The following is a 23,692-nucleotide window of genomic DNA, read 5'->3' as shown; positions in this document are numbered from 1 at the left end:
GAGGTCTTCTAGTCCAATCCTCTTTAAACAGGAAACCCTTTACTACTTCAGACAAATGGTTATCCAACATCTTCTTTAAAACTTCCAGTGTTGGAGCATTCACAACTTCTGGAGGCAAGCTGTTCCACTGATTAATTGTGCTAACTACCAGGAAATTTCTCCTCAGTTCTACGTTGCTTCTCTCCTTGATTAGTTTCTACCCATAGCTTCTACCATCAGGTTCTTTGGAGAATAGTTTGACTCCCTCTTATTTGTGGCAACCTCTGAGATATCGGAACACTGCTATCATGTCTCCCCTACTCCATTCTTTTCATTAAATTAGACATACCCAGTTCCTGCAACCATTCTTCATATGTTTTAGCCTCCATTCCCCTAATCATCTTTGTTGCTCTTTTCTGCACTCTTTCTAGAGCAGGGGTAGTCAACCTTTTTATACCTACCGCCCACTTTTGTATCTCTGTTAGTAGTAAAATTTTCTAACCGCCCACCGGTTCCACAGTAATGGTGATTTATAAAGTAGGGAAGTCAATTAAATTTTAAAAAGGAAAGTGCTTCAGTATAGGACAAAACCCGTACCGCCCACCATGAAAGCTGGAACGCCCACTAGTGGGCGGTAGGGACCAGGTTGACTACCACTGTTCTAGAGTCTCAACATCTTTTTACATCCTGGTGACCAAAACTGGATGCAATATTCCAAATGTGGCCTTACCAAAGCATTATAAAGTGGTATTAACACTTCACGTGACTTGATGTCAAATGGGATTGTTCATTTTTCTCAGCTGGGGCCTATACAAAACTCCCTTCTAACTATGATGCACAAAAGATAAGATTATCTACCTTATCAAATTCACCATCAGTGGATAGGTGCTGGAGGAAAACCAAAAACCCACAAAAATACATGTTAATGTGTCCTGAATTTTTAAAAAATGTAACTATGATGACTATTATACTTCTGTCTTGTTAGGTTCTTAATGTTTGACCTCTTTTTAAAGCCATAATATCCTAGTATTTATAACAATTCTATCCCAAGAAAATGCTTGAGATGCTTCAAATTGTCAGTTTCCTCCTAAATACCAGTTTTAAAGAAAAAATATTTTATTTCTATTCTATTTTTTCTCTTCTATTCTAAATCTTCAAGCTGGTTTGGGAAGCTTTTATAAGAACACAGTATTAAGGTGCTTGTATTAAAAGCAAGGACTATTAATATTTATTGAGATATCTAAAATTAAATATAAAAAGAAACAAGCTACCCAAAACTTAGAAGGCAATCTACAGAAAATATTTGTACTATATATATTTTTACTACAACAGGTACAATTATTTATTCCAATAGCATCTTCATTATTTACCTTATCCAAATGAAATAGGCAAACTTTTTTGGGGGGTGATGGGGGACTATTTACATTATTACCTGAAAGCACCTTGACTTACTGACTTTGGGAGATTTAATGAAGAAAAATGAGGAAAACTAATAGCATCAAAGTTTTCTCATCTTGAAGGGAAATGGCTGTTTTCACACCAGCCCAAACCCCGTCAGAAAAAGGAAATATTAAATGCAGTGCAATATGGACTGCAGACTCACATCAATGGCATCTCTCTCAAAGATCCGCAACTGCAAAAAGAGCTCCAGCTTTATTTTGCGCTCCTGGAAGAGCTCCTCCATCTGGGATTGGGCCTCATCCAGCTGCTGAAGGACTGTCTCAATGTGATTGATGGAGCTGTTATGAGGTGTCTTGTTGCTTGAGATAGCCGAATCCCTATATAACACAGAGAACAGGCATATAAAAACAGAACCTGAAATATAAGTACGTGCATAGAGACTAATCTCTTCGATCTTTGATGACACGTGTCCAAAGCGTATTCTTTCACCAACACAATGCTTTGAGCTAGCAATATTGGCTACACAAACTGCCTTATAATTAACAATTAACTAAGCTGCATTTTTTTCTTTACCAAGAATTAGGCTGCAATTATAGGTTGCAAGGAACATGGTTTGAAATAGACCAATGTGAGCTCCTTCCTTTCTGCACAATGTAGTAGATCTGTGCTATGGCATTTTCCTTGACCCTGCCAGCAATGAGAGGGAAAGGGGGCAGAGAAACTCTTAGCCTGAAAAGTGCAGTAGGTTCTGGAAGGAAAAGAAGAGGACAATGCAAAGTTGATATTTCCACAGAAGGCCACATCCTCCTACCTCAGCTGCTGTATTAGATCCTCGCCTTCCTTGATAACATTCACTGTAACTTGCAGAGTGGTCTGTTGCTGCTGGCCAAACCTTTTGATCAGCTCCTGCACAGCTTCCACAGATTCAGCATAGACATCATCCAGCAATTCCTTCTGCAGCTCTTCCAGCCATGTCCAGAGCTGCAGGACAGAAAATATAATTATGAAAAAAAGTCGACTGTTAGATTTGGTTCGTCTCTCCTTCAGCCCCTTTCCTGAATCATACTTGCAAGAAAACTGGTTATGATATGCAAAGATTAGTTGCTCAGAATTCATATGATTCTGCCAAAGTTTGTGTAATGCTCTAGCTACATCTTAGCTCCCATTTCCCCCATGTGCATCATAAGGACGACAAACTTGGCCTTTTCTTGCAGTGTTGTTACACTATTTCATAACTCTACCCTATGTCTTCATGTTGGGAAGCATGTATCCCTAGTTTCTGAGGACTGCAGGGAGGAAGGAAGAGGTTGCTGACATCAAAACCTACTTGCAAACTTCCTGCAGTAGGTCAAGGTAGGAAATAAGATGATATACTGCATGCACCTTTGAACTTGAAGGGCCCTTCTTAAATGGTAGCTAAAGAAATAGTAGATACAAGATTGTCTGCATTTTCTAAGGTATTAAATAAATACGCATTGCTATTTAATTATATTAACCATATACTGGTGATCACTAAACTCTCTTTATGATCTGCAGTAAGTTCAAACTAGAGATTCAAAATGATAATAATAAATAAAACAAAACTTGTTCTGGAAAAGGTCTGTTTTAGATCTTTATGAATGTCAAGAAGAAAAAATAAGGCCACAACTCAGCAGTAGACACCTGAAAGAATAGGGGAAGGAAGTTACATTCAGAGTTAATCTTGAAGACTCTGTGAGACAAGACCTTGGCAATTGCAGACAAACTTCCTCAGATGATTTCCAGACTGGATCTTGCTATATATACAGTATATGTATATCTTTAAAAACAATGAACTAAGGCAATTACTCCTGAATTCTGTACCAAATAAGACTGCTAGACTACACACAAAAGAGCCCACTGTACATGTTGCAGCAGTTAAGCTGAAAAGGTTACTTGTGTCTGTATCGTAGATTCAAGTTAATTATAGGCTTCAGTTAGTTTATCAATTGTAGAAGAGAGAAGAGACCTGCCAACATCCACTCAGAGACCATCTCGGTCAGCAGCAGGAACTACATGAACAGAATACCAATACTGTTCCATCTACTTCCCTGCGCCCTGTCTATATTTTATAAGCCATTGCATGACAGATGGCAAAAAAAAAAACCCCAGCAAAAAATCCTCTTACTGCTGAATGAGTTAATACTACGACATATAGTTCTGATATTTGAATATCAATATTTGAATTTTTAATCCTACTTGATCAGGACAGAAGTCCCTCCTGCTGCTTGGTTGCTAGAAAACAGCAGCTCCAGGATTTCTCTCCCAGAGTTAGAATAGCGAATGCAATTACTATTAAATAGAAAATAGTAGAAAGCAATTCTCTATGTTATCTCTCTAACACAAATGCATACAAATCAATCGGTAAATCAATCCAGGTTTTGAGAATCAATTCTTTCCAAAATGACTTAAGCCTATACAACAAAACATCCTTTGGGCCATGATTTATTATCATTAAGCTAACTGCCAATAATTTTACAAGCTTAGGTAGAGTTTTTCTCTAGAACTCTTAACATTTCTCTAGCACAAGATTCTTCAACAAGAGGTAAGATGGATGTGAGACAGAGACCACTGAAAGTAGATAATTTTCCTTTCAGCTACGGATCAGCTTTATATTAACCTAAATCATTAATCAGCACTGTGATTAGTGTAACAGGCTGGTTAAAAGATAGTAAACTGGAACTCCGTCTAGGCAAAGTGGAACTTGCTAGTTTGTTTGGTTGCCAAGTGAAAATGTATTTATTCTGTTCTAATGGGCACTGCATTCACCCTGAAGGGTCAAATATGCCCTTTACTCGTGTTCTTGGATGTATAATTGTCTCTTGAAATGGCTTTGGTGGCCAGGAGTATGTTTTATCAGCTCGGGCTGATGTAATAACTACAATACTTTCTATACCAGGGAAAATCTATCACTATACCACTTATAGTTCAAAGATCAGGTAATAATATATATTATATTATACCATTTTTCAAGCGGTATTATATAAAGGGGCGTGATGGCTCAGCAGCAAAAGATGCTGAACTTGTCAGCTGGAAAAGCCCAGCTTTGAGACCCAAGCATTACACAATGGAGTGAACTCCCTTTACATGCCTCGGTATGCAAAGGCGACTAGATACCACTTCAATGGGAAGGTAATGTTCCGTGCACCTAGGCATATAGTCAGGCTCACCACATGATTGCAGAAGTGTCTTTGGACGCTGCTAGCTTTCTCTCTGGTAAGAAATGGACATGAGCATTGCTCCATAGAGTAAGACACGACTGGAATGGGGAATCCTTTAGCTTTATGCCACCTTATTCTAGCAATTAAATCACAGCAAAGGGATGCATGCAGGGCATACTTTGAAAAGTGATCAACCACTTCCACTAATCCAAAATAGAACTAGTTTAGTGAGTAGAAGGATTTTCTCAGCTGGGTTGCTCTTGCCTATCCCAGGAGGCTTATTCCAGATAGTCCTCTATTTATGATCCTAATTGAGTCTGGAATTACAGTTGTAAGTTGTGGCAATTCATTAAGTTGTGACTGCACGATTTTATTTCCCTTTTTTTTTGCAGTGTTTATTAAGTGAATGCCATGATCCTTATGCAAATGCAAGTGGTTGTTAAATGAACTCATTTGAGTGAATGGGTGCTTTTTGCCTGCAACTGGAAATAAACGCAAGTTTCCAGCAAAAATGACAAAAATTGTACTCACCTACCCATGGGTTGCTACAGACAGCCAAAAACACAGGCTGGTTGCCAATTATGCAAAATGAGAATAAGTGACTGCAGGGGAAGGGGAGCTATCAGAACTTCAAAATTGAGTTGTAAGTAGCTCTGAGGAAGTCCACTGTACCTTTGAATAGTTGCTAAGCAACCAGTCATAAGTTGAGGACTACCTCTATAGAAATTCCAGAGGTAGCAGCCTATGTATGCTTGTATTCCTGGCTTTAGAGATAATTTTAAAATCTCTTTTTTTAATGTTGTATTTTCCATTTACTGTCCGCCTTAGTGAAGTGTGAAATTATGAAATCATGGTTTAAAATAATATGTGCACCCAGATATCATATCCTCTATGTCACTGACTAAAACAACTTTTAACTGTTACTGAACGGTAAACAATGTGAATTAGTATCTGAGCCAGTCAAAACCAGATTCTCTGTCTTCCAGTTAGAAGCTGCAGGGTAATTGCATAACTATTCCAATTCATAGTAGTAAATTATGGTGTTTGCTGGGAGCAGTAACTGAATGTCAGCTGAATTACTTTTTACAGTACTTTTCTTCAGGCAACTTTTGCTCTGCTATTATTTGTACTATTATTATTTTTACTTACATAAGCTTGATATGTTATTTCTACGATGGCCAATGGCTAAAACCAGAAACTAACAATTTAAGGAATATGCTCAGAAAAGCTTTATATAACAATTTAATGTTTCAACATATGGCAATGCAGATGCAATGAAGCTGAATAAAAGTAAATGTATATCTATAGTATTCTACATACAGTATGTGTATGTTTACATAATTTGTGAAGAAAAATAACAGCATCTGCTATTCAACTTTACATCACCTTTGAGTATGCAAGCTTCATTTAATTTCATGATTGTGAGCAATGAGGTTAATTTGTATGAAGTTGTTGAATTTTTCTTGATGTCATTTAAACTATGATCATTTTCTGAGATCAGCTCATCACATGAAGAACACTCTAATGCAGACTAAATATATTGTCAATCAAATCAGCGAAACAGCAATACTGCATACTGATTTGCAGGCATGAGGGTGCATGCACACCCATAAACAAGACAAGCAAATAGTAAAGTTGTGTTATGTTTCTGTAATACTGACTCATTTTCAAGGTCATGAAATTTCACACTTGTAAAAAAAAAAAAGGTCAAAATATTTTTATGTTCCAAATGTAATTTTTAGAGGATCTGCCAGCTCCTTTCTCAGTCTTCATATTTAAGCATTTCTATAGTGAACTCTGAAAATCTAGGTTAAATGAAAAAAAATGAGACCGACTATTTCTTATAAACTAAAAAATAGGCTGTCTTGTTTTTTTTTCAATCTAGCCTAGATATTCAGAGTTCACTATAGAAATGCTTAAGTATGAAGATCAAGAAAGGAGCTGACAGATTTTCTAAAAATTACATTTGGAACAAGTATTTTGACATTTATTTTTCTACAAGCCATTGAGGAGTGCTTTTTTTAAAACACCACACAAAAATGTTTAGGCACTGCATCTCATGGATTCATCTTCATCAAACAAATACCCATACTTCTACCAAAAGTTGACATGGCTGATTTTTTTCTACTTTTGGCATAGCTAGGTAAACACCTGGGCCGATTCACATTCCACTTTTTCCCACCTGGGAAAGGGAAGTTATTTAAATGCACATTTGTACAGTTGACAGTTAGCAAGTTATGTGTGCAGACAAATGCAGACATTAGTCAAAGCAAAAAATAACAGCTTTGAATTACTCAGTGAATGAAGCTAACTTGCCCTCTGGGATGCAGACTACAGTTTCTGCCATTAATTCCTGCTCTGAGCCTTCCACCTAAGTAACTGTTGCTATAAACAGTTCTCTTAACGATTTATTCTGTGAGATTTATCCTTTTACCCCAGCTCAAGACAGAACCAGAATGCTTAGCAAATACTAATAATCTTACAAATGAAGACAAATATACGTGTCCCAGGATAATGTTGTAAGATCAAATATGGATCGGTCACCGGGACTAGAGTTTTACACTTTACTAACAATCTTTCTATATTTGAATTTTGATACTGGAAAATTAAGTTAGCCATTATCAAGAACTATATAGTGGTGATTGCAGCTAAAAATACTAGACTAAAATCTTATTTCATCCTCATTTAGATCTGGTTGTTGCCAGTACAGATTACGAAAGCTTTTGTTCCACTTTCTTTTGCTCTCCAAGGTTTATTCAAATGCTATGTTTTAAAAGCTTTTTTTTAAGATCCTTTCTTCTGTTATTACAAATAACTAGTGATCACTGCTGCCTGAGCTATTTTTCAGTCAGTCCTTTCCTGCTGGAGTTGGTTGCAACTCATTGTAACAGTGACAAGTTCCAGCAGTCTCTGTAGTATCCATTTCCTGACAGGGTTTAACTCGAAGGGGTGACACTCATTTTCATTGAATTTACTGTTATTTCTTGTGCTCTCTTGCACACATTCACAAACATCTATGAACATACTTAAAACCACTGCTTTAAACTATGCAATTGTCACCCTAGACTCCCAGAATACAAGACATAGACTGAAAATGCCTCACTCTGAAACTTGAAGTATTGACAGACAGTCCCCTCTCTGCTACATGTTCTTTATTGGATCATCTTGTGCGTTTTCTTAAAGCTCCTACATGAGAGCTCCAAAACCCTTTCTCGTCTCTCCTACTGTTCTTCTGCAGTCCAAATGTTTGTTCAATTGTACTTCTACCAGTTTAATTTTTTTAAACTTCCACTTAAAATACTCCAACATTCTTTTGGTAGTTCTACTGCTACCATCAGGCTAATCTGTTGACTAGTATTTCTGGAAATACTTCAAAGCATACCAAAGGCTTCCCATCATTAACTCACTTTTGAAAAAAATGTTTCTGGATATGTTAGGGGTTGAGAGCATTCTGGAGCTATGGAAACTGATGATTAAAGGACAGCACACCTAGTTGCCTGAGGAAAAGTTGTTTTGAACAATATTTTGAAACAATAAAATAAAGTAAATCACAAGGATCAACAGGTTCTTCATGTGAAATATAACACAGGTGCCAACATACTGTCCATTTTGGTTTTTTTTTTTATAAAATAATGACATGGTATAATATGTCAAATATTGCTGTTCATCTGAGGTTATATTTACCTAAGAACTGCTAAGGACCAGATGATTTTTTAAATTATGTCCTGATACATAAGACCATAGAATTCAAAGATGGCGTACTTTCTTTTTCACTGCAGCTTGCCTTCAAAATATAAATTATGACACAGAATAGAGAAGAGGTAGAAGAAAAAACAAATTTGGGCAACCCTGAACAATTAACTGGAAGTATCAACTTTGTTACATACTTTCCATTTATTTTTTCCTCATCTTTGGCAACAGGTAATAGTCATGCCTTCTTTTGACTCCTGCTTTTGCTGAATATTCCTATAATGCCAACTGCTGAGCAAACCATTTTGTGGAATAGCTTCCAATTATTCATAAATGTACAACTATCCTTTGGATTTCCCTTCACTTTCTAGTATAAACAAATCCAGTAAAACTACATAAGAAGAAAATATATTTCTTATTGAGAGCCAAGTTTACTATTTATGTGTTACATTAATAATAAAGTAAGTATAATGCTAGATAGGAAGTTGCTTTGTAATGGGATAATAGCTGGAAGGAGGGAAAGAAACTATTTTTTTATTTTTTTCATTTAATATTTTAATAAAAGTGCAGAACAATAAAACCTCTCTTCAAAAAAAAATTCCATTGTTTGCCAGAACAAAAAGAGTAGTTTATTAGCCATACTCTTGTATGAATTCTCATTATACATAGTTTAGTAATCAGGGAAACTGTGGCATTTTCTCATGTTTAAAAGAAAATATAATTCCCCCCTTCTTTATTTTGACCATTTTTTGATTTTCATTTTATACTATTTTAAAGACAACATTTTTGGGAAGAGTTTTCCACTATTTTTTAACCTGAGAGAAATTGTGTGGCTGACTTTTTTTAACACTTTCTGCAGCTACTAGATATGAAGTCTCCAATGTGGAAGCTGTAGAGTACCCATGTTGTAGTCTGCTGAACTCCCAATCTCATCTTTTAAACACTCTTTTAATTGAAAAAAATAAGGATTTAACATGCAGAAAGGGAAAGAAAGAATCTCGAATAATATCTTTATTTTCAGGAATGGCCTCTGGGCCACAAACTTTTTCTTAGAAAATGGCTTCAACCCAATGCATTTAGAAACGTGTGATTCGCAGCAGATAAAAGATACGCAGAGAAAGAAAATAGCATCCAGCAGCAGGGAGAAAAGACAGTAATAGGTAACATTCTGGGAAATGTGTGATTTGTACTTTTTATGTCTTCCATGGAGGAAAGGGAAAGTTTATCCAGCTCCCATTTTATAGAAGTGCCTACTATATGCTCTTAAAACACCAAATGAGTCCACCAGCCAAAAATGATTGTGGAGCCTCCGTTGATATCACTTGGACTAGTCTGGTTAAGCATGTCAGTGAATAACTTTAAGGAAAGGGAACAGATTATAATTTTGAGGAAAAATTTAATCTGAAAGAGCATTTATACATTACACCCTGAATACTAGTGAAATTTACATTAACCACCTTGAATTGAATTGGTTTCTCTCTTTCTCTCGGATCACTAATTCTTTTAATTAATTGCTTGTCCCTTCACAGAAAAGTATTATCCAATGCATTCTTTACATATAGTATAGTACCTACTGTATTTGAGTGACTACCTGGCTTCCAAGGCCTAAAGCTAGTATGTACCTTGATCCCCTACATTTTTATTTGTGTTTTAGCGTTTCTTTATCTTTCTTTTGCATGTGTTTTAGTGTTTCAAGTGGGGCCAGAACTCACCCTAGAGTGCGCCCAACTTAAAAGCATTCTGAGGCGCTGGAAGAGGCACTGCAGCTAACGAAGCCGATAACCAATGCTGTTTGAAAAGCTACTTTGCATCAGGCAAACCTACCAGGGTCCATTAGAAGGAATAGGGACCGGGGATTCAACAGGAAGTTATCCAGCTGAACAGACGTGGGGGATGTGAGCTCTGAAGAGCCTCACGTGAACCCTGTCTGACAAACCAAATCCGGGGATGCTTTATTGGATCAGAACCCCTCTGGAGGGGGTGAAGAAGGGGCAGTCTCTCATCAGACCCAGGGGGAGGCAACAGGTCCCTCGCAGGTCGGACATTTGCCCTCTGAATCGGAGTAGGGGTGGCAGCATGGCAACATGGCTGCACAAGAAGCTGGCTTCCAGCCAAAGCAACTGAACAGGAGGGTGAGGTCGAGATGAAAGACTGGTAAGAAAATTCATTTAATCCACAGTCATAAATCAAAACTTGGAAAAGGCAAAGAATCTTGAGAGTACAAATAATATTAATAGACAGATCTGGATTTTGGAAAAAGGAAAGAAAGGAAAATCGAGGGTTGAAACACTAGCCCCCCCCAAAAAAGAAATTTGTTTGAAACAATTTGGACAGAAAGGGAGAAAGCAGAGAAGTGACAAACCCACCCAAATACAAACTCTAAATTTGGTTTTGGACTTGAAATAGAAACCAAACATTTCGAACAAATTACTTCGTCTGAATGTCTTCCAACTAATAAGCAATTTCAATTAATGAGAGGTGGAATGCAACAACGGAGAAAGATAAAGAAAAAAGCACTATTTTCTCACTGACAACGGATAACCTAATCTTGCCTGTGCGGGAAATTTTAATTAACCAACTGCCATAAATTAGAACTTGGAAAAGCAGGAGGTGAAAGAAACGTACCCCGGTTTGGCTGTATGCAAGTGTGTTCCAATTGATGTATTTTGAGCAACTGCGGCCAACAAGAGGTGGAGAGTGGCAAGGGAAAAAATAATAACAAGGTCAAGAACTGGGAAAATACGAAGGTTTTTTTTCTTTTTTTCTGCAAAAGATTAAGATGGCTCCAGCTTCTCTTCTGGTTTCATATTAGTTGAAGTAGCTAAATTTAAGGTGGACCAGAACTTTGCAATAAGATCTGTATAACTAACTGCAATTTTGGAACTGGACATTAAGGAAGAACAAAAGACCAAGATGGCTCCTGTCAGTCTACTCCACAGCAGCTGAATTAAGATACATTTAAGGTGGACCAGAGCTCTGAAATAAGAACTGTATAATTAACTGTAATTTTGGAACTAAACATTATGGAAGGGTGGGAATTTGAGGAACTATGTGAAATTATAAAAAATATATATATGCATAAATCATTAAAATCAAGCCTAAATAGAATTCTGAATTCAGAGAAGCAGCTATTTAAAGAAGAAGGGAAGGAAGAAGGGGGGAGAGATAATGATGGTGTAGAAATGGTTGGAAATAAAAAACAGACAAAAAACTACATTGGGCTTGGCAGTGGTGTAGGGAAAATTGAAAAGGAGGGATGTGTCCCAACAAAAGGAAATAAAAAGCAGGCAAAAGATGTTTTGGAGGTTGACAGTGGCATAAGGAAAATTGAAGAAGGAGGTTACGTCCCAACAAAGGAAAATATAAAAGATTTCTTTGACGGTGGTTTGGGGAAAATTGAAGAGGGTGGACGTGTCAAAAGAAAGAAAAGGGAGAAGGCAGGAATAGCGAAGTGGGACAAAAGACTTACTGGGAAGAAATCAGACAACTAGAAATTGTTATATGGGAAAATACAAAGCTGAGGTAAGGGGTTTACTCCTAAATATGACAATAAAATTAAGTTGCTAACTGATTATGATAATGGAAAGATAATTAAATAACGGTTAAATATATGGAATATGGACAAATATGAAATTGATATGGGGAGATTGTAAAGCAGAGCTTTGTGATTCACTTTTATACATGATAATTAAACTGAGTTGCTAAGATTGAATATGACAATAGAAGGACAATTAAGCATGGGTCAAAATATACAAAACATGGACATATATAGAACTTCTACGATGATGAACAAGGTGAGATGTGTACAGCTTGTTATTCTATATAGTAGATTAAGGGAATTGTAATGAACATTGAACAGTAAGGATTGACATTTATAGACAATTAAGAGTAACCTAAACCAAGATATGGAAAAATGGAGAGGGAACATGAAATATACTTACAATGGAAAACTATTGAGATTTAAAGACAGAATCACAAGGTGGGGGGCGTGTAAGGATGCATAATTATATAAATATAATGATGAAAATAGCTGGGAATTGTAACCAGATCTACATCTTGCCCAAAATGAGGCTGAAGGGGTGTGTGTTAAAAGCACAATGACTATATATGTATTCTTTCTCTCTCTCTCTCTCTCTCTCTCTCTCTCTCTCTCTCTCTCTCTCTCTCAAACAGGAGGAAGATATATGTTAAAATTAAATATGTATATTGAAAAGGAATTATAAATACCATCAACATAAAATGTCGCTCAGAAGCTGACATACACCAAGTAAATGAGATGAAAAGTGTGAAGCAGAGGGGAGAGTAAGGGAAAAAGAGGGGGCAGGGGAGGAAGAGGAGAAGAGAAAAAAGGGGTGGAAAGGGGAGAGAGGAGAAGGAGAGAGGAAGGGAAAGTAGAGAAGAGAAGGGCGACAGAGGGAGGAAAGGAGATTGGAGACGGAGGAAAGAGGGAGAAGAAAGTGATGGATAAGGTACAAATATGGTGCATGGAGAGCAGAAGAGCCAATAATTGTTTTTGGGGGTTGATGGCAAGATGATTTGATGTAAACAGTTAATAATACAATACGATGTTGGCTACTAATAATATACATATGGTTATATGTTATGAAAATGAAAAAATAAAAAACTTTATAAAGTGGGAGGAAAAAGAAATTAAAAAAGAAAGAAAGAATAGGGACCCAGAAAATGTCACATTGTTAAAGATCTGTTGAAAGACCAACCCTTTGCCTTTGCTGCTGTAAGTTTGTATTTTAGTTTCTGAGCATGCACTTAGAAAGGTACCAATTGTTATTTATTGTTTGTAAGCATGCACTTACAAAGGTACGAATGATATTTATTATTTTGCTTACCTCTTTAACATGGGTATGAAAAGACACAGACATGTCCAGCAAGATTTTGCGCTGCTCCACCCGCCGAACAAAATCTTGTATCCGGTCTTCCAGTTGATGGGCTGCTTGATAAATCTCTTCAGGGTCACACTCTCCTGTCTGTGCCAGCTGCTCAGCTGCTTCTAGCAATTTGTCTGCATTAGTATATGTGTTCTGCAGAAATGGAAAGAATAAGAGTTGCGGAGGGATTTTACAAACATTTATACTGACCCATAAACAATTCCCAAACCCCATTTTGTTCTACAAACCCTCTGATGTTCTACAAGACTGCATTACTGAAATCTAGCAATACATTGCTGAGCTGCTGAGGCATGATTTCCAATCAAGATTTGGTGGCAAATGGAAGAAAACATGTATGCCAAGCTTCCAGTAGGTTTCATCTTCCTCTAAAAGATGAAAGAAGCAGAGTACAGTGGAACCTCCGGTCACGACCGTAATCCATTCCAGGACTTCAGTCGGCATCCGATTTGGTCATGACTGGAAGCAAGACTGACTGTGCATGTGTGCCCCCCCCCGGCAAAAAAAAAGGCACGGAAGGGGAAATCGCTGTGGCTGTGGCTGATTGCCACCCGAGGATGTGTTCGTGAACAGAGTGAAACATTTAGCGGATTTTTTGGTCGGCACCCAATTTCATTGTGGTCAGAAGCGTTCGTGACCCGAGGTTCCACTGTATAAATCCTGGATTCTCTGGTAATATCATCACCCTATCTTTTGAAGACTCATCACTACCAATAAACACATGGTTTAAGATACTGCACTTACAGGAGAACATTTACAAGTCTGTCATTTACCTTCATATTCATAACTGATTTTGGTAAATGCTTTTAAGATTGTCTTATGTTACTTGCTTTGTGTGCAAAAATTGGAAGGAAGGTCATGTGCAGCCCTTGAGTCAAGGAAGAAAGGTGTGATGTACTGTAATACACATGTTTATTAAATTATTCAACTAAATAAATAATAATAAAACAATATACAGCTATTTCATATCATCAGGGATCACTGGATTACAGGATTTTCAAATGAGATCTATTTAAATCTTCCGTAGTTAGTTATCAATGGAACACAACCCATAATATGATGTACCCATGTGACACAGCCAATTTCAGAAGGGTTCTGAGTTATTAATTGACATGAACAAAACCTTTCTAGAGAAAAGGGAAGGTAAAATGCTAGCTGGGGAATTAGGTGAGTTGAAGTCCGTACATCTTAAATGTGCCATATATGAAAAACACTTTGTTGTTTCAGTACTTGTTTTTAGAGTAATGAAGATTATCACTGCTTATTTATCCTCTGGCTTTGAAAAATCATCTGGGCTCAGTTCCTACAAACATTTGCAAACTTTATTTTATAGGAACTTGAAGCTGTCTTGCCACTATCCTACTGCTTTATTCCTTTGGCTACAAAATGTCATAATGTTTCAGAAGGATTCTGGAATGATACAAATATTATGATAAATAGACACATTTACTGGCAGTCATCTTCCTATTTTCCCCCTCTTTGCATGTGTGCCTTGCAGCCACAATCAAGCAAATATTTTTTTTATCAAATAAAATATCAAGCTACCGAAAACGGTGCTTGAACACTATGACAGTATTGCCTGTTTCACAGTAAAATAAATAAGCTTCCCCCTCACACCTGTAAACAAGAAATCATACCCCCTTACAGGCTAAATAAATCATAAGAATTCAAGGGTAGCTTGACTATGTTGCATAGTACGCATTTTACTTTGTCAAGCCTCACTGATGGCTTCAAATGCAACTGAAATTACTGTACGGGGGAAGACAAGATGTGAAGGATCTCCCCTATAAATTACCATGCTCCTACTTATTTGTAGAGGTATACAAATGAAATCCGTTCTGAATCATTTTAAATTTGTATTCCCATCCCTACATACAGTATATGCCCGTCACGGGCTCTGGAGAAAGAGAATAAAATGCTCAATAATTCAAGGCTAATGGTTACATGAGCAATTTATCTTTTAGAGTTAGTGAGCTGCCCAATAGCTCCTTTCTAATAATGCACACCTTTCTAGGTGGTACAGGGAATGTTCAGAACAGCAACTGCAATAGAAGTTATTTCAAGGTGGCTACAAACTTCCCCAGAGATCAGGCAACGAAGAAATGCACACATAAACATTCATATAGGTGAGTGCAAGGTATGGTTTTAGGACAGATAATAAAATCTGACTTGCTGGTCCATTTTCCAAGAGGGCCCTGGTCACAGGGAGCCAAGGCTAGGTGGCTCTGCTATTCTTTGGTGGTGCTCCTGATCTGGAATAACCCCCTCCAACATTAGACTCATTCTTCCTTATTAGTTTTCAGGAAGTTATTGAAAACCCGATTATTTGGGAGAACATTTTCTTGACTGCTTGAGTGACACTATCTCTATTTTTATTTACTTCTATTTTTCTGGCCCTTTTTTATGGTGGATGTGTTAACAGTTTTTACACCTTGTAAGCTGCTGAGAGTACACTGACTGTGGCAAGGTACAAGTTCAACAAATAAATCAACAAATACATTATATAAATGTTTTTGGCAGAAAAAATGTATAAACAATTAAACGGATTTCTTCAATGCAATTTTTAAAAGATTACTTTAGAAGAGATTTTATATATTGTTTTAGTCATCTTGGCTTCTGGATACACCATCTCTCTACTTATTGCATAAATGTAGCTATTTATTGGATTTATCCAATGGGAAGAAAGGAAGAAATGAAGAAATTTAATATCCCATTACAGGTAGTCCTTGACTTATGATCACAATTAAACCCAACATTTCTGTCACTAAGCAAGACAATTGTTAAGTGAGTTGCCCCATTTCAAACCTTTCTTGCCACAGTTGTTAAATGAATAACTGCAGTTGTTAAGTTAGTAACATAGTTGTTAAATGAATCTGTCTTCCTCATTGACTTTGCTTGTCAGAAAGTCGCAAAATTGCAACTGTCATAATTCATCTGAATTTTGATCATGCGACCATGGGGATGCTGCAACTGTTGTAAGGGTGAAAAATTGTCATTTTTTTCAGCGCCACTATAACTTTGAATCATCACTAAACAAACTGTTGTAAGTCGAGGACTATCTGTATTAGAGATTCTCCTTTCCCCAATACATGAGTAACAAACTTATGTTTGTTGTCTGTGTGTCAAGATTTTAAAAAAATTGTTACTGAATTTAAAACTGCCAATTAAAATTAATTACCTGTAAAATAAGTTACCCCGTTTATAAATGCACTCAATTCTCACATCTAAATATATTTAACATTTTTACTCAAGAACACAAAACTGCCTCATGGATATATTCCATCAGAAACAGTAAAGAGAGAGGAGGAGATACAAGACAAAAATGATGTGAAGGAAAGGGGTATCTTCATTAAAAGGGAAAGAAAAGTGGATGGAGAGGAGCACTGGGGAGACAAATGAAGAAGGAACAAAAAGATTAAATAGCAATAGCAATAGCACGTAGACTTTTATACCACTTCATCAGTGGTGGGATTCAATTTTTTTTACTACCGGTTCTGTGGGCGTAGCATGGTGGGCATGGCATGGCTTGGTAGGCATGTTTTCATGGGCGTGGCATTGGAAGGATACTGTAAAATCTCCATTCCCACTTCAGGGGAGGGGTACTGCAAAATCCCCATTTCCTCCCAATCAGCTGGGACTCGGGAGGCAGAGAATAGATGGGGGCCAGTGAGAGGTGTTATTTACTGGTTCTCCGAACTACTCAAAATTTCTGCTACCGGTTCTCCAGAACTGGTCAGAACCTGCTGAATACCACCTCTGCACTTCATAGTGCTTTTACAGCCCTCTCTAAGTGGTTTACAGATTTTAAAAATGTCAGCTCCTATAACACCAGTTGTTATCTCCCTGTTGTTTGTTTCAAACTGGTTGCAAACACTGCAGCTTGAAAGCATGGGTACCTTGCAGGATTTCCAGCCATGATCTTTTTCAAATGAATGCCAAAAATAGTGCCAATGATGAGCTCTTACCTGAGCCACTTCTTCAAAGTCTTCGTGGCGCTTCTGTAGTGCTCTGGCTCGATGCAAAGATTTTCCAACTCCTGTATGTTTACTAAGGAAAGCTTCTCCATGATTTTCGATCCAATCCAGAACCTGCAAGAGAGATCATTATGAACGAAATCCAATTGTATATTTGTAAGTTTCTTCTAATGGGTTCTGCTGTTGTGGAACATAATAGGATAAATCAACTGAAGCTATTATTCATTATTTTCTTAATAGACTTCCGTAAAATGTTTTACCGTATCATAGAATATAGATCTTCCAGAGACAAATATATATATATATATATATATATATATATATATATATATATATGTATGTATGTATGTATGTATGTATGTATGTATGTATGTATGTATGTATGTATGTATTTGTGTTACAACCCCTGGTATGCCTAAATATGGGAGGAAGGTCACTACTCCCTCTTTCATACCAGAGGTTGTAACACAAATACATACCTATTTCCCTGGCTCAACTGATAAGGAGGCGAGCCTGTGGCTTAGTGGCTAAGACTCCTGCCTAAGATATATACAGCCCAGGTTCAAATCCCAGTAAGGATATGGCTAGCTGATGAGAGCTAATTAGCTTGAAATAGATCTATACTAGTCTCCCTTTATTTATTTATCAGTACAAATACAACACACACACACACACACACACACACACACACAAACACAGTATAAATTTCCACTACCTGGATGATATTGTTATAAGTCCAGTAGTTCAGACACCCAGACTGGTGGCAATTTCTCTCACCAGAGTTTGTAATGATAAAAAGTAAGTTCTCCATTTATTGCTGAGTTTGTAAACTAAATAATCAAGTTGTCTGCTATGGGGATATGTGGCCTGCTAATAGGAAAAGCATCCTTTTGAAATCAGCAAAAGTCCAGCTACTCCAGCAATCATTTATCACAGTCAGAAAAATTTGGAAAACTAAATTAAATTATCCTGAGAAAAAACACTCCCCCATCTCAAATACTGACACATAGAGCTGCCTCTAAATTCTACATTGCTTTAAGAGATTAATTTTCCATGCCATTATCCAATAGAATGTGCATGCAGGAATGTCACCAGTATCTTCTGTAAACCACAGATTCTAGGTCCTATCTGCAAAATTCCTTGGCAGACAAATTCATACAGAAGAGTCCCCGAGGACATGATGTTTGAAAATCACTGAATTGAAATGCAATTTTACCCTGACCCAAGGAGCTGCCCCTTCGTGCTTAACCATAAAACGCAAGATTTCAATTGAACCATCTGGCAAAAATTTCTTTCCATTCACTTTCTTTCCATTCCATTCAAGTCCCAATGATTTTAGTAATCAGAATCTATTCAGTAACTAAACATTCTGGGAACTGAAGCCAACATATACATCCCTATACTGTGGCAATTAAAGCAGTAACTGAAACAAGATGTTCCCTATTCTGCAAATTCTCTACAGATACATCATACCAGCAAGTATTTGTACAACTAAGAAGCTCTTCCTTGAATATGAAGTTTTAATTCAGCCTACACAAGAAATGTTTGGGGGACTGGCATGTCCTGTACCAATCAACTTTCACCCTGGACCCTGCAGAGGGAATCCTTATTCATCAAGCATCTGATTAAATTAGCTTGAGATAATATACTCATTCTTCACTATACAACATGTCTGCCTGACCAAGTACTCCTAAAAGTTATAACAAAATAAAAAATATTATAAGAAATGCGTATGACTTCTGCTAAATCTGACTTCTGATCCTTTGGTTTTATGTTGACTATTTGGGCTAGCATAGCTCTCCAAGTTCTCAGAATCACTGTTGGATATCCTGCATAACCACAAAAGACAATAAAGAAAAAAATGAAATAATGCCTTTATCATTATGTCATCAACTCTGTAAAGAATAGTTATGCCTCTGCCTTAGTCCTATTCCAAGGAAGCACTTAGTCAACACATCAAAAAAAATGAGCCCATTTTCTTTCATCATCTGGCAATTGTGGACTCTATGAATCTAAACCAACATCTCAAAACCTTATTAAAACAATACATCTAATTCAAACATTGCACTATTATGGGTTATTGCAATTTAGAATCCAAACTACAATTTGAGATTCCAAGCATGTGCTAAGGCCATTATTTAGAATTACTAGTCTACTTGAATTTTCATTCTAATTCCATTCTCAATATATGGACATTTTCGGAGGCTCACACCAACCATATTTTTATTTCGTTACAGTAGCTGTATCCTACCTTTTCTTTACAAGCCATCTTACATTGGATCTCCCTTCCTTTCCCCCCATAATAATAGGGAAAGATATGAGATAAACTAGCATGAAAGAAATGAATGGTCAAAAGTCACCCAGCTTGAGGTAGAAGCTGAACTGAGTGTCCCCAGTGACTGTCCAATAGCTGTATTACAATAGCCAGGATAAGTTACTCTTTGATCCCACTGCTATTATGAACATAGTGAGATAATCTGTTGCCATGGAGAGAGATATCATCACTATGCTGATGATACCCAATGATACATCTCTGCCCCTGGCAAATTAAGCAATGCTATAAAGGTCTCACCCAGGTGTCTGGAGGTTGTGGGGATCTGGATGCGGAACAACAGGCTTCGGCTTAACTGTGGCAAGAGTGGCATTGGGTTGGGGGACATGCTGGTTCTAAGATTTGTGGTGTTGCATGGTCCTGAATTATATGACCCCATGAGCAATCTGGGGTTCCTCTTGAGCTCACAACTCCTGCTAAAAAAGCAAGTGGTGACTGTAGCTAGAAGGATCTTTGGACAATTTTATGCTGTGCACCAGTTATGCCTATCCCTGAACTGGAGGGCTCTGCTCACAGTTACTCGTGTCCTAGTCACTTTCTGATTCAGTTATTACAATGTGTTCTACATGGGTCTGTCCTTGAACGAGTATCCAGAAACTTCAGCTGGTGTAGAATGCAGAAACATGCAGAGTTATATGTGTGTCTAGAACAGCATGTTATCTTTTCTCTCTGAGCTGCATTGGTTACCAATGTGCTTCTAAGTCCAAATGAAAGTGCTGGTTTTGATCTTTAAAGCCCTTCACAGCATAGAATCTGGTTATTTGAAGGATTGTCTCTTCCTGATTACATCTGCTCATCCCATGAAATCTGGCAAGAAAGGCTATGTTACAGGTCCCACCTATCAGGGATCTACACTTAGTGGGCCCGAGAAAATTGGCCTTATCTGTCTTGGTCCTCTTCTTATAAATCCCTCACCCCCCCAAAAGTCAGATCACATCCATCCCTTTATTTTCTGGAAATTCCTCAAAACCTGGCTTTCTCATTAGGTGGTCTCAGGGGACTGGTGAGATCTTGAGGAGGCTCTGTTGTTGATCAAATCTATTGTACTGTGTTACACATGTCTATTGTTTTGCCTTTTTTTCTGTAGACTGGACAAAGTCACTTCTTGTGCATGCAATCTATTAAGTCATGGTTGTTAAGTTCTCGAGGCTACGACGCCATTGACCAACATTGCCGGCCCCTGATTGGTTGAGAAGCGAGCAGCCAGCTGGCAGGAGAATGCAGCCATTCTATTGGTTCAGCGTCTGACAGCTCTAGTATAAAAGGGCTGTCAGCTGTCAAATGTTGCTGTTTGCTGGTTCGAGGTTTGTCTTACATTTTACCGTGTTAAACTATTAATAAAGGTTGTGTTAGCTTCAACCTGCCTTGCCTCAGTTCCTGCCTGTCTCATTCTCCCTACAGAACAATGGTATTGATCTGAACTACAATCTTTTCACTAGCCAGATTGGGGTAGTGGCTTCTCCTGAATCAGAACCATACTGTGAGCTCTAGTCCTCCTTCAGGCACAAAAGTCAACTGGCTAACTTTGGCCCAGCCATTGTCTCTCAACAACCACAAAGTGCCGTTGTGGGCAATATTAGGAGATGGGACATTGGGAATGTGCAATGCTTTAAGTTGACAAAAATATGTAGTTGGCTGGTTAGATGGACAGATAGACAGTCCACCTCCAGATGGGGTATTTTTTCTCTTATAAACTGCTGTCTGATTTGGCCATTTCATGCTGATTATTTTATCATGTACGAAAACCAAGTCAAAAGTTATTTCTGCAAAGTCTTTTATATTTGAGATGACTTTGGGGAACAAGAATAATTTTAGATATGCATGTTTAGCAATTTTGGAATACATTTGGCAAATGAGATATGGAAAGCACTTATATTCTCAGAGTAGAGGGATTAATCCCTTCCCCCTTCAGAATCTCAATACATCTTTCTCCAGTTGAACTCTGGGAAGTGTTAGAATTCACAATAACTTCCTTCTCCAAGTATTTGCAAAGGATTTAAATGAAAGCAATGACGAGAGTTTACACCAGTGACACTTTTGCCCAAACATGTACTACCCATCTATGCAGATGAAATAATATGCTAAAAGTTCCACTTTATAAAAGTAAAACCTGTCCATAGATAGAAATTAGACATCATCACAGATTAAATTTGGGGAGTAGTTGCCAACAGAGGACTTCAGGAGTTGCCTGATAAGGTCTCAATTTTACATTTCTTTAAAACATCAGAAACATTCATTTACTTCAAAAAGATTATGATTAATTTGAGTGTACAATACACTGGTTACATTATGAGAACAGATTGGACAGTTAGGTGCTATGGTTCTATTGGAGATCTTTTTATTTGAGTTTCAGGTTCTTCCACTGATAAGCAAGTGAAGCTACAATAATTTGTGAGACTTTGACAGTGATTACAACACTGTTCCAGAGGTTACTGGAATGCCTGTATGTGAAGTTGATCCAGAGGGATATGGTAAACTGCTGCTGGTGCATTGACAACCCTGCTACCCAAAATAAGTTCTCCAAGACCTCCTCAGCCTCATTTTCAGGTTGCTGCTGGAAGCACTGAACAGTGCAGAGCTTGGGAACTTCAGGCTCCAAGCCCTGGAAATGGGAGCTGGACTGCCCTGGGAATTTGTGGCCTCCAACAGTGACTGTAGAACTATTGCATGTAATTTTGGTTCTAACTCACAAACATAGGCACATGCTGAAGTTGATATATACTTCACAGCAGAGGTCATCATGGAGGTTGTTGATATCAGTCTTCTGCTATGCTCACATCACTTTTGGGCCAAGTTGTGGATTCTTTACTCCTTCATAAGCACAAAACTCCTATTAAAGATGGTTTGTGCCAGACACCTGATGATTCTGGCTTCTTTTCTTAGGGATTTTTTTGAGATGATTTGGCAAACAGTTCCGTTTTTGAATCTGATTGATCCCTGGCAGTATAAGACAATTATAATTCTGGAGAACAATATTTCTACAAGGGACTTTTCCACTTGCCAATCAGGCAGCTCATTGATATATCAAGGAGCTGGAGTGATTAAAAAGACCTTTAAGTGATGATGGGATATGATAAAAAGATGACTGAACAGTGACACACACTCATTTTGAGCTTAACATTGGTAACAGGAACAGCAAAAATGTATCTTCTCCATTCTTGTTTTGTCTATAAACACCTGCCAACTTTTTAAAAGTGACCAGGTTCTCTTATGGAGAGTTGAGAGTAGTGAGATGACAACAGGCTCCATAGATGCTTTCTACAGATTTCTTTATGGAGGAGCTCAGCAGTGGGTTGCCAAATTTTTTACTACCTGTTTGGGCGCACAACGCTTCTGTGCATACGCAGAGGCGTCCGGGTGGAGCCTCCCGCCACCGCAACTACTGATTCGCCCTATCCAGGCACAACCTACCTCTGGGTGAGATGACTAGTATTTGCCAAGATCTGGATATCCAAGGGTAGAACCATTTGATACAAATGGAACGGAATGACTTTTGGCAATGTTATCTAGGATTCTTCTAAGCTTGTACAATCCAATGTAGAGGAACTCTGTAGCTTGAGTTCCAGAAGGATACATCTCCCATCTGGCTCCCAAAGCCAACTATTTCAGGTCTTCATTAATTGCAGGAGCCAGTTCTATATAATGGGAGGATTTTAATTTCTCATTAGCTCCTAATTAAGTTCAGCCTGATGGCAATGGGAATTAACTGATTATATGGTTTCTACTGTTTTTATCTTTAATTTATCAGACAAATAGGTCCTGCCCATGCTGATTCCTTACTAATTCTATTGCTTTACTTTGAAAATTGTGCTCCTCCTCCCTGGTTATATTTCTGACTCCTTAAAGAGTGCTCTTCTTCCACTCTTCAGTAATTTTGGGTTTTTGAAGTCTCTGGCCACCATTCTTTGCAGTACATCAAGAACACACAAGCAAAGACACGTCTTTGATCTACATTTGGGTGGCAAGAACTTCACTTAACATTTGCGGACGCACTGGAGGTCTCAAAGTGAGTGGCATCACACTACCAATGAGAAGAGGGGTAACATTTCAAGGAGAGTTTTGAGATGGTTCTCATTTAGACATTATAGGAAACACTCATTTCAATTTTCAACCAGCATGATCAGACAGGATTTTTTAGATGGTACTTGGCCCTGGAATTGTCAGATGTCCAGCAGAAATCTACTGGTATATGAAAGCTACAGCACCACCCTTTCTTCTTCTTCAAATTCAGCA

At 37.8% G+C, this 23,692-nt stretch overlaps 1 protein-coding gene across 4 annotated transcripts in view; it reads right to left on the bottom strand.

The window, feature by feature from the left end:
• Positions 1–23,692, bottom strand: part of TRIO (trio Rho guanine nucleotide exchange factor) — a 292,427-nt gene that overhangs the window by 118,199 nt on the left and 150,536 nt on the right. For all 4 annotated transcript variants that reach the window (XM_081950510.1, XM_081950507.1, XM_081950508.1 and 1 more), the window contains 4 exons: positions 17,119–17,241; positions 13,097–13,288; positions 2,192–2,361; positions 1,583–1,757 (listed from right to left, as the gene is read on the bottom strand). In XM_081950510.1, the coding sequence (XP_081806636.1) occupies positions 1,583–1,757; positions 2,192–2,361; positions 13,097–13,288; positions 17,119–17,241 (660 nt within the window). The remainder of the gene's footprint in view (positions 1–1,582; positions 1,758–2,191; positions 2,362–13,096; positions 13,289–17,118; positions 17,242–23,692) is intronic.

Source organism: Natrix helvetica (genome assembly GCF_964273705.1).
Source record: "Natrix helvetica genome assembly, chromosome: 4".
In the NCBI taxonomy this organism is placed as follows: Eukaryota; Metazoa; Chordata; class Lepidosauria; order Squamata; family Natricidae; genus Natrix; species Natrix helvetica.
Note: the sequence above shows the minus strand (reverse complement) of the source record. Positions and strands in the feature narration are given on the sequence as shown.